This window comes from Notolabrus celidotus, chromosome 3 (genome assembly GCF_009762535.1).
Source record: "Notolabrus celidotus isolate fNotCel1 chromosome 3, fNotCel1.pri, whole genome shotgun sequence".
NCBI lineage: Eukaryota > Metazoa > Chordata > Actinopteri > Labriformes > Labridae > Notolabrus > Notolabrus celidotus.
Window position 1 is genome coordinate 14,368,245 of NC_048274.1, and position 12,622 is coordinate 14,380,866.

The 12,622-nt window shown below is 35.0% G+C and overlaps 1 protein-coding gene across 1 annotated transcript in view; it reads left to right on the forward strand.

Annotated features, from left to right (window-relative positions):
• Positions 1-3,817: 3,817 nt before the first annotated feature.
• adam10a (ADAM metallopeptidase domain 10a) overlaps positions 3,818-12,622 on the forward strand; it is a 43,322-nt gene continuing 34,517 nt past the window's right edge. Inside the window, exons 1-2 of the mRNA XM_034679714.1 lie at positions 3,818-4,310; positions 10,089-10,239. Coding sequence (XP_034535605.1) covers positions 4,259-4,310; positions 10,089-10,239 — 203 coding nt within the window. The 5' untranslated portion in view covers positions 3,818-4,258. The remainder of the gene's footprint in view (positions 4,311-10,088; positions 10,240-12,622) is intronic.

Sequence of the window (12,622 nt, forward strand, 5' to 3'; positions counted from 1 at the left end):
ACTGTAACAATTACAGGTTACAGGTTTTAAATCTCAATGAGTCTTCTACTTGGTTAAATAAAGAAAGAAGAAAGAAAAACATGATTTTTGTTTTTCTGCCTCAAAACGACCACTGACTATCTTCAAGATATCGAAATTGAGGGACACTACAGGTTATAATATCTCTCCAAATAATATTTCATCAATTACAATTAATTCAGAGCCCTCAAGATACTGTTCTGTCTTTACATCACAGCCAATGTTGAGATTGAAAAGTACAGGATTTGAAACACTGGTAATCATTTTTGAAAATTTGCATTACATATTCAGTGATCCCAAACCCAGGAAATATAAGAATCAAGAATCAAGAAATCTTTATTGCCATGTGAGCTTGCACACACAAAGAATTTGATGTGGTGAATGGAACACCGGTACTTAATGACAAGACAGTAAGGCCACAACAAAGACAGTAAGGACACTAAATATAAAAAACCTAAAAACTAACCTTAAAAATTCTAAATAAGAATAAAATACAATCTGTACAAAGAAAGGTGTAGAAGTACTTTTAATACATAAATAAATGAATTAACCTAAGCCAGAGTGCAAGTTTTAGTGGATGAATATAATAATAAAATATGTTATAGAATAAATTACAATATTGTGCGTGGTTGTCAAGATATTGCACTGGAAATCAAGGATTGCACACATTATAAAACAATATAAGAATTTTCTCACCCAAAGTTTTAACAACAAATAATAGCATTAAATATTAGCTACTGCTTTTCAACAATGGCTTCATCTTGAAATTGTTTAGTGGAGCATCTCTTTTACGGGGATATGGATGAACCTAAACACGACATGTCATGCTCGTGACTGCGTTGCGTGCTCGCGCACTTGCGTGGCCATAAAAGTCTCGCGTTGACAGACCCCTCTACTACAGATAAACGAGACCTTAAAGAAAAGAGGCACCTCTGGTCCTAGTTTCAACCATACTTGTAGGCTAAGCATTTGAAAAACACATTTTGTTTGTCTATTGAGATGCAAAATCCTAGTTGTTCCTTTTTCAAATCAGTATAGTAAGTTAATGGATTAATTGTATTATTAATGACCAGTGTAACCATTGCATTTTAGAGGTGGGTGCTTTGAAAGAAAATAAATAAAGCAGATTTAATATATCCACATGCAGTAAATGCTTTGAGTCGGTAGATGGCAGCCATTACTTGACGGAGTCGAGGGGGAGCTTCATCAATCTTTCTTGATAGCTTTTCAAATTTGTGTTTGACAAATTGAAAAAAACATTCTCCTCCATCAGAACAGAGACTCGAACGCCTACCCAAAAAACAAGGAGTTGTGCATTGAAAGTTCTGCTGAGAGTGTTACAGTTTTTTCCTTAATACAAAGACCTGATTTGATTTCATACAACATATTTAGTTAAAATGCTTATTTGAAAACAATGCCTGTCTCTCTGATCTTAGTATTTACTCTTTTGAACTATATGTGGGTATGATGATAATAAAGAAATATAATTCCTTAATGTTATTTTTAATTTTTTTATTCGCAGTTATACCTTATTTTATTATTATTTTGACATTCTTACATAATGTTAATAAGAGCATAATGTAATAACTGAATTTCCCCCTCCCTGGATAAATAAAGTATTTCTGATTCTGATCTCTGATTCTGTTTCAAAGCTACTTTAATAGTTCTGACTCTTTTTGAATTAGCAAATTCAGGATTTGCTGCCAAGGAAGCCAATACTTGTCACTGGTGTAATCTGGCTTGTATCTGAAAAATAAAGCACTTGACCTGTTGTGGGTGCAGCTAAACAGATATAACTAGAGGACCTGAATCACACATACCTTAAGCAGTGTCATTGCCAACTCCAAAGCTGAATTTGAGGCATTATTGATGCTTTTAGTTGCAGTCAATAAAACGATTTTGGAGATATACAATTTCTTGGTGTACCAGTTTATTTAAATGAAAAAAGACATTTCTAAATGTATCTATTTGGTAAAATAACCTAACATACTGAATAGGACATAATACCCTTTTAGTTTATAAAATTCTCTCAACTCAATTCATTTTTATTTAAATAGCACCTTTTATACATTCAAGCATGCAGCCCAAAGTGCGTCACAAAGGAACAGAGACAGAAAACAACAGCAATAGGTAAAATGGTACAAGACTAAAACAGGATAGAGGAATGTGATATGAAATACTTAAAAATAAAAATGTAATAAAATAGATTAAAATAAAACCAATCATTTAAATAAAATAAAATAAATACCAGAAAAAGAAAATAAATTAAAAAAAAGATCATTAAAAAGAAGAAGATATAATACAAATAAAACAAATAAAAATGATGTTAAAACAAAGGTCATAAAAGTAATAATGCAGTCCAGGGCTAAAAGGAAATTAGTCCAAGTTAAAAGCCAGATTAAAAAGGTAAATTTTAAGTTTACTTTTAAAAACACACAGAGAGCTCGCCGTTTTAATGTTCAGAGAAAGCTATATGGTAATAATACTCAACTCAACTCAACTCAACTTTATTTATATAGCACCTTTCAGACATAAAAACATGCAGCCTAAAGAGCTTCACAGAATAACACAGAGACTGAAAACAACACCAATGGTAAAATTATAAAAGGCATGATTATAAATAAAATACTTAAAAATAAAATAAAATCAATACAGTAAAATCAATAAAATAAGTAATAGTGGAAAGAAAAGTTAAAAATAAGGTAGCGTTAACAAGATCAGATGAATACAAGAAATAAATAGATAAATAAATAATTAAATAAGATAAATAGATGTTAAAGCAATGATTCAAACAATAATGATTACAATTATGATAAAAATAGCAAACATAATAAAAATAATAATGCAGTCTGGGGCTAAAAATAAACTACCCCAAATTAAAAGCTAGATTAAAAAGCTAAGTCTTAAGTTACCTTTTAAAAATCCCCAGAGAGCTTGCCGTTTTAACCTCCAGAGGCAGAGTTCCAAAGCTCCAATAATAATAACCAATAGTGTAGAAATAAGTGATTGCACTTCCCACTTACTGCTCAGCCAAAATTTTAATCAATGTATTTATAATCAAATATTTAAATGAGTATAAGGATATTATTTTAATACATTTTTATATTATTATTTCTATATCTAAAAAAACAAAACAGTTCATTGAAATTAAGTTGCCAGTTTTTATTTATACTTCGTTTTGTATTTTCTATCAGGTCTGGTTGGGAGAGAATTGGGACCACTAAAAAAAAAAATTAAGGTCCAATCATTTTTTTTAATTTTTTTGTTCTGAGATTTAAGTCAGACTTCGGAGAAAAAAAGTCAGAATTCTGAGATTAAAGTCAGAAGTGTGTATTTTTTCTCAGACTAATAATAAAATATATTGGACCTTAACTTTTTTTTCAGTGGTTTAAAGTCAGAATTCTTAGAGAAAAGTCTGAATTCTGAGATTAAAGTCAATTCTTAGAGAAAAGTCAGAATTCTGAAATTAAATTCAGAATTGTGACTTTTTCCTCAGACTAATAATAAAATATATTGGACCTTAATTTTCTTTTTCAGTGGATAATAGTCAGAATTCTGAGAAAAAAAGTCAGAAATCTAATAAATACCAGAAGAAATAAAAAAAAATAAAAAAAACAAGATAATTAAAAAGAAGATAGAATAATCTCAGAACAAAACGTATTAAACAAAATATATATTGGACCTTAATTTATTTATTTTTCAGTGGCCCTAATCCTTTTCCATAGTTTTGTCCTCCATGTAACCTCACAATTTAAATTTAAAAAAAGGAAAAACTTCAGAAACAATCAACCAGGAAGTCATGATTTGCGGAAGTAAACAACTCGCAGTCTGCTCGATGAAAACAAAACAAACAGTTTGATGAGTGAAGTCCTCAGGCTGTGAGCATACACGGTAACTCGTATGACTCTTAGATTGCCCTTTCGTTAATCTAAATGGACGTTCAAACGTGATTTGTCGCTGTGTTTACTGTCCTTTGACATCTGACCACAGTAGTAAACGGATGGGTGTGCCCCGGCTCTGTTGGCAGCACGCAGCGGAAGGGAGGAGGAGGGCCTGTCTGTCGGTGGATCTGTCTGTCTGACTGGGTTAGCTGGAGACAGGCGGAGCCGGTGTTTGTGATGGGAGCTCGCTAACTAGGAAGGGCGACTAAACCTTTAAGTGACAGAAAGAGAAACAAGAAACAAGCAGCGGGTTCGCTGGGTCGCGTAGCTAGGTTGCTGGGATTACTGGGACTTTCGATATGATAATTTTTAGACTATTTTTCATGTTTTGCTGCCTACGAAACATAACAGGTAAGTTTACCATCGATTCATATGAAAAGGAAAGTGCTCAGTGATCGCTAATCGGATCAGGCAGCTGTACTCTGGCGAGGGTCTAACTTGCTAGCTAGCGTGCTAACGTGAATAGTTCCTGTAACTGCTAACGTATGTTTTGCATGTTTACTCATCGAGGCCAGGTAAACTTCACTGACATTACTCTACAACAGCTGCTTCTGAAGTAATAACCACTGAAGGGAACGGGTTAAAGTGGAAAACAGCCTGTTTTGACAGTTCCTCAGTGGAAACATTACAGTGCTAAAGTCAAACACTCAGTTTGCTTGCGACTGTTGAAGTCAAAACGCTCAAAAATCATGTGTCAAATGTGTTTTAAAAAAGAAGTTGCATAGCGTTTATTTCAGCTTCTGAAAGTGAATCTGATCCAGTCTGCATTTACAACCTACATTAGCTAGTTGGTTACATGTGTAGATACATGATATGCTGCACTGCTGTCTGCTGCAATGTTTGACAGCCATTACATCTGCCAGAATCTAAACAGGCGGCTGAATCTATCTACATTTTCCCCACTATTGACCTTCAATGACCCCAGCTCAGAAATCAAAAGTCAGAAATTAGGAATCAGAAATACTTTGTTTATCCCAGGGGGAATTTCAGTCATTAAAGTTGCTCCTATACACAATAATTAAGAATATCAAATTTCCAGTGTGCACAGATAATGTTAAAACAGAGCTTTTTAGAGCTCCTCTTTATACTGCCCATCTGTGGTGCAGGTACAGTAGAGGTAACATGAAAAAACTTCAGGTAGCATATAATGATGCATATTGAATCTTCCTTAACCCTCCTGTTATGTTCGTTTCTCAGGAACAGCAATAATGTTGCTGGTACAATTTGACCCGGGGCATATTTAATTATCATAAAGTGTCAGAACCCCAAGAATCTTATTATTAACTCCATTACTAACCATTGACCAATATTTAGTGCCATGGTGTTCTTTAATTCTCACAGATCATGGTTCAATGAGGATAACTCACTTGTTTTTAATGAAAATTCATGTTAAAACGTGTTTTAATGTACATTGGAAAGACCTAAATGTAAATAAAATAGTTTTACATGACATAGATTTTGTTTTATTTTATTTTGAACTTTGAATTATAATTTTTTTATGTAGTGATGTGATAAATTAACACGAGACACCTCTTCTGTCACATGCTGCCCATTTTTTTTGCTGTTTTTTGCTGGTTTGGAAGGCATATATGGCCTAAGATGTGAAATGAACCATTTTGATTTTATATGTTGATTGCACCTTTTAAGCCAAGCAAAGACGTTTCATATTGAAAAAAAACTTTTAACATTTTTTTTTTAGATTTTTGGATCTTAAAAAGGGTCAATTTGACCCACAACATAACGGGAGGGTTAAACTACCAAGATGGACCAGTGCAATTTTTATGTTTGTATCAAACAATGTCCCTACATTTCATGCTGTACTGAGAAATTTGATGTATGCATTTATGTGTCGGTTAGCTGATTCAGAAAATGAAATTTTAAGGGAGCTCACTCAGCCCACATTAAGTGATACAAGGTATTTTCCTTGATTTTGGAAACATTGGAACAAATGCCTTTTTATCCTCTAATCAAAATGAATGTGTAAACTGTTCTCATATGATCTTTTTATTTCTTGCTGGACATGTATTTTAATTATTTTTAGTCTTTTGTATTACTCTTGTGCTGATATGAACCTATGGGTCTGAAATGAAGTATATCTATCTAATATTAATAGAAGAAGTAATTAATAAGATATAAATACAAATACAATGAAAATAATGATAAAAAAAGTATGTACAGATGACAGAATACGCTATGTAGAAAATAAATGGTTGAAGTCCCCGGAGATCAGGAAGAGGACACTCTGGTGGTCTGTCTGGAGTCTGGCTATGGCAGCGTTGAGAAAGTTGGACGCTGTAGTTCAATGTGTATTTAGCCCACAGTTGCAGTTTAAAACAGCAAAAAACATCCATAATGTAAATTAGAGTAGTGTCACTTTTTAGTTTTTGCCTTAGGATCATAACAAGTTGTGTTAATGTGCAGGATTCAGTCAAAGTTGTGTGGGAAGTAAACTCATATGCTCCCTATGTATTCCTTGTAAGAAGTCAGTCTCGTGCCATACCTTGGATATTTTCAAACAACAGTATCACAGAGTGTAAGCCCTGTCACATACTGCATAATCTCTTTTAGGGCTGTAGGGGAAAGCTTGCTGTAATATCAGCTGTTTTAGCCTGAACTTTTCTGCACTCAAATTCAAAGAAGCAGGACAACATTTAAACGTTTGTGTACTTGTTTAAAAAGGAAGACAATCAATGTAGCCTCAAGATTAATAGCTCTCAGCTATGAAAAACTGGAACCCTTTTGTTCTTCTTATAAACCTTGACTAAAAAGGATGTTTCTGAGACATTTAAAATGATGCAGAGCTTAGTTAGTTACATCACAGACCATGAGCTGTCAGGTTAAGGTTGTTTATGCCTCATGGAAATGTTGCATGTTTTGATACAGATAATCATAATCAGACCTAATGCTTGCAGTCGATAACAAACGCTCTCCCTGTTATCTTACCAAACCTGTATGATACATAATGTTGAAAGGAGATGTCCCTGATGCCCTGAGCTTTGTGGTGTCTGATGTGTCGTGGAAGCCAGCCTGCCATCACCCAGCATGCATAATAATGTGAGGCTGAGATCAGCTGGGATACATGCTGTTACCTCCTCTTCTGTTCCTGTCAGCAGTTTCCTCTGACAAGAAGGACTACACTTCACTGGGTCACTTCAGGCGAAAACAGATTGCACTGAAATCATGATGACGTAGTCTTTACAGTGAAAATGTCGAAAGTAGTTTTCTTAGTTGTTGTTGCTGTCAGTGGGAAAATTTCTACCTCTAAGTGATGTGAACATTTCAGCCCAAACAAGGCCGGACTATTGTTACTGTAAGATTCAGCATATAGTACAGTGGACTACACAAAGAATTACATAGAATACATCTGATTAGGTCTTGAAATATAATCACCAAACATAATGTCATCCTCCTCATATCACATTTTCTTGTCCAGTGTTAGTCTCTGTATTTTCACTCGTGGCTGACCCGTGGTTCAAATGCTTGGAAGTTTATTTTTACCTTCAAACAGAACTGTTGATGCGCTTTACTTCCTCATGAGAGTATTTGCATGAGCTGGAAGGCAGTGAACAATGCTCATTTTGTGATTGTCTTAACCAGTACCAGACTTCTTCTTCATCATGTAAATGAGTCATGTTTACCATCAAATGTTTTGCCAGAATTTCCTCAGCATCCTAGTTTTTGTGAGTAACCCAGCCAGCATATTCATGCCTCAAAAACCTGTCATGATGGCTCATTCAGAGTCTCTAAAATGATAGTATGAATGAGATACATGGGTAGAGGAGTTGTGAAATAAATCACCTTTATAATAACAATGATGTTTAAGTTCATGTTAATGTTCTGTATTTGAGAACAGCACATTCTGATCATAGTGACTGAATTCCTCTACTCGACTGTGGGAACAAAGTCTATAACATACCAGAAACTTCAGTCATGATGTTTATTATGATACAAGCAATCATCCGTTAAGATTTCAGCTTGCTGCTGCCAGGTATTTCTTTATTTTAATGGATGTCTACTAGGAAAACAGATCAGGGTAATATGAGCTGCCAGTGTTTGTTTTTGTGTACCATCAAAATATTCCCTGATTAATTACAGCCTCGCTTTCACGTCCCTAAGTGCGTCATGTTCATTTTCAGGCTGTTTTTGGGTGCACTCGTGTGTTTCTGTCCTGATTGTAATGGTGAAAGAAGAGCTAAAGAAGCTGGTTGCTGGAAAATGTTCCTGCTGCATTCACGTACAAGTTGCTACTAGCCTGGTACAGCCTCTCCCTGTTTGGGGAATTGTGACTCCCACCACAAGGAAGCCCTACAGTAATGAACAGAAAAATTGCACTGTAAACATCAGGGCAAGGTGGAGCACCTATCTGAGCCCTTTTGGCATTTGGTAGTTCCTCAGAAATGTTTAATTTTCTTCCACTATACTCATTCCCAAATGTGTTTTTTGTTGCTCTCAGCTGAGCTTTTCCACAATACAACCTAAAACTAGATATTCTGTTTGCAGGATTCTGTTTCCCTAGGAATGCAGATTAGCATATAAACAGCCTGTAGCCAATCCAGTCACTGTTCTCACACAACGACGTACAGTAATACTGAAACAGAACCTCGGTCACCTGATGTGCCTCATGTGCTCCTCACTTGTGCTTTAAACTGACTTTCTTTGTCTCTGTGGAAAGAACAAAGACATGGTCAGTATGAAAGCAGGCGGAATTACCTCTGTTATCGCATCAATGAGCTAAATAAGCCGGGTAAACATGTCTAGTGGGTGATAGCTTCCATTCTGCTCACTGTTACAGAGATGTCCAACTTGCCTCCATAGGTTTCTGTCATAAAATACATTTTGACATGCAGAGGTAAATAACACAAATAACGGTGCCTGAGTCCATTTAGATGCCAAAGTTTAAGCACTTATATACAATCTGTCATGGCATACTGTCAGACTTTAATAAAACAGTCTTACAGTTAATATTATAAGTAAAACATGTTTCTCTGCTTTGATAAGTTTGAACTTCTGTTGCTGTTTTGCTATTAATACCAGTGTTGAATCGGTCAGAAACAGCCAGTGGTGGACAAAGTACACAGCTCCATTACTTCAGTCAAAGTATAGATCCTCCAGGTCAAATATTACTCCAATACAAGTGAAAGTTGCTCTGTCAGATTATTACTTGAGTTAAAGTACTGAAGTACTTGCTTTTAAAAATATTTAAGTATTCAAAGTACTTCTTAAAATGTCTCAAAACTTTGTATTTTCACAATGCATAAGTACAGTTAAGAATACATAGAAGTACATTCTGTTACATTATGTTTATCTAGAAACTATTATTTGAAATCTCTAAAAACTATACCATGGAATAAAAACAGAAACTAAGTTACTACACAGACAACTTAGTTTGAAATGTTCATCTAGAATGAAACAAATGTTACGTAGCTCAGCACACTTTCTCAGGTTGGACAGTGAATTTTTGTTTGTTTGGGCAGAGTGGGAAACAGGGAGAAAATTTCAAATGATACGTATCATTCTTCATTTCAAAAACCTCTAACACGGGCTGAAGATATGACCATGGGTGCTCGGGTGGAGAATTATAGCCATCATTACCACCTCTAAATGAACTGCCTGATCTGAGTGAAATCTGCTCTGTGTTACTGTTTGCTCCACGTTCAACCATGGGATCAGATTTCAGAAAAGAGAAGAAAATTCATGAGCTGCCTTCAAAGCAAAAGTAGTGAGTAACTAGAGCACTGTTAGAAATGTAGTGGAGTCAAAAGTACAATAATTGTCTTCTGAATGTAGTGGAGTAAAAGTAATAAGTTCCCCAAAAAAATAATACTCAAGTAAAGTACAGATACTCAAAAATTGTACTTAAGTTCTGTACTCAAGTAAATTTACTTGTTACTGTCCACCACTGGAAACAGCTCATTGCTCTTAAAATATTAAAAACACGAGGTGATCATTTGGGTCCAGGTTTTTTCTTCCTGGAAACAGACACGTTGCAAGCTGTAATATCTTTCTGTTGTGTCAGTCACATTGAGTGTAGCCCACACAAATGTTTACACATCATCATCAACCTGAAATCTATCAAAGTTGAGTGATGTTTGTTGACAGGTATTGATGAGGTCTTTCATTCTCTTTCAGGTCAGTTTGGGAACCCCTTAAACAAATTCATTCACCACTATGAAGGTTTATCGTACGACACAGAAGCCCTGCACAGCAGTCACCAGAGAGCCAAGAGGGCCCTCTCTCCTCAGGACAGGACTGTTAACCTGGACTTCCATGCACATGGAAGGTCAGTTCAAGAACACGCTCACACAAGAACGCTGTCCTCCTTGCTTATTCACTGTCTCCTTCCATCTACTACACTGCTTGCTCCTTTCTTTGTATTAGACAGTCAGTTTGGGAAAGTTGAATTAATGCTGGAGTTTTGATGTTACATCAGAGGGTTCAACTGTAATCATCCCTCCCCTTTTCTTTATTATTATTATATTCACAGATATGTATATTGAAATTTTGTTAAATTTGAAAAACACAAAACCAAGAAAGTACAGAGTAATACAAAATAAAAACAATAATTACATTAAAGATTATATTAAAATTTAAATCATATAGAGAAGTGTATACAAATTAATATTTGTATAAATAAATACTAAAATAAAGAAGTAAATAAATAAATAAACAAGTATATAAATAATACAAAATTAAATTAAATTAAATTAATACAATTTAAAAAATAAAACAAAAAGTACAAGTAAACAAAAAATTTTTTATTGGTCAGTCTGTTGCCCTCAACATCACTTTCGAAAATGGCCAAAATAGGTAATCACCTAATCATGGATCTCAGAGAAGTCCAGCTCCTGTAGATACTTAAAGAACGAGTCCTCCCCCTTTCTTTATTTAAGTTAACTACCCAAAGTGAAGTTCTTTTATTCTTACTACCTTTATCTTTCGCTGTTTTCAATGTCATAAAGTTCAAGGTGAATTGTAGTCATATTTTCTGAATACAGCGGTGCCACCCTTGTTTTGGAAACAGAATATTCCAAGTCCAAACACTGTTTTATATATCCTCTGATCTGTATCACTTGAGCTCCTGTCATTAGGTTCAAAGTGACAGAAGGCTGACTCACAGACAAAGCATTCAAGTAACAATTAAAATGGCCGCATTATGAAATCACGAAATAAAAGTATCAATCAATCAATCAATCAATCAATCAATCAATCAATCAATCAATCAATCAATCAATCAACCTTTATTTGTACTTGAGAGATCATTGAGGGGAAACCCTCATTTACAATGACATCGAGTCATTTACAGTAAAATTTAAAAAACAGACACAAACAAGCAACAATGGATTTTTGAATTGGATATAAAAACAATTAAAAGATCAAATAAAATAATAAGAGTGTTGGGGATTGACTATAAAAGCACTAAAATAAGAAGGGCCGATGATACAAATCATACAATAATATACACAGGTTAACCTAGCTAAAACAGTTAGCTAGTATAATGTAGTTCTTTAAAAAGAACCACTCTAAGTGCAATCGAGCCAAAGTCAATCGGTCGGTAGCCCCTTATACGAGTCATCTGCAAAGTAGCATCTAGCAGAGGTGTCATTTTGAGGTGAGGCTTTCGGGGAGGCTGAATACAATACTAGCCACACTTTTCAGATTTTAATTTGTAAAAAAAAAAACTTGAACATCATATCATTTTTCTTCCATTTCAAAATGATGCACGACTTGGTGTTGGTCTATCACGTCAAATTCCAATAAAATACATTTAAGTTTGCTTGTAACGTGACAAAATGTGGAAAGTTCAAGGGGTGTGAATACTTTTGCATGGGGCTGTATATAAAAAATAAAAGGCATTAAATGTTCTCAATGAACTTGCTGATAGTTTTACACAAGGGCACAGTCTTTATATCACATAAAAACATACAACGGAGAAAAACCTACCTTTCTTTGCAGACAAAGAAAGAAAAATAACTTTCATTTCTAATTTAAAAGATTTCATGAATTGCCTCAACATCTTTTAAAGGTTCTTCTGAATTCAATGTGCTACACCTCCAGTGTAACATGACCCTAAGCTTGCCTTCTCTTCACTGGACCCTGCTTAACCACCGCATGAAGCGTCAAAACAAAACAGAAAATGCAGAAGATCCAGCTTGCCTTGACTCGCAAACAATAGTCTGTCAGTTTGTTTTCTTCTGTCTTTAGTTTGTACATGAAAATCCTCTCTTCAGTACAAACACAAAGTTCTGCATCATTAGTTATAGATTAACATTCTTGTTTCCAGTGTCTTTTCATTGGTCCCTTCATGTCTCTCTGTCGTGTCTGTCTGCTCTCCCCTTTACAGTTTGTTCAATTTGTGCATGTTGTTGACTCCAACAGTAATTCACCTCTTCACCTCTGTTTTCCAGCAATCTCTCCTTTCTTTCCTTTTCACCAAGCCTGTCCTCTGCAGGTTATCAAGCCCCTGCCAGATGTTTTTTCCTGCGCTTTGTGCTCTTTCCTGTCACTTCTGGCCTTTTTGAAAGCCGGCGCTGTGTAACAATGAGGCAATCTCAGCCTCTCACTGTGTGATCACGTTCAATGTCTGACTGTGTAGGACGCAGAGGAAGTAAAATCAAAAATGTTTTATTGTTTGATGTAGGTTTAGGTAGTCAAACGTGTGCACA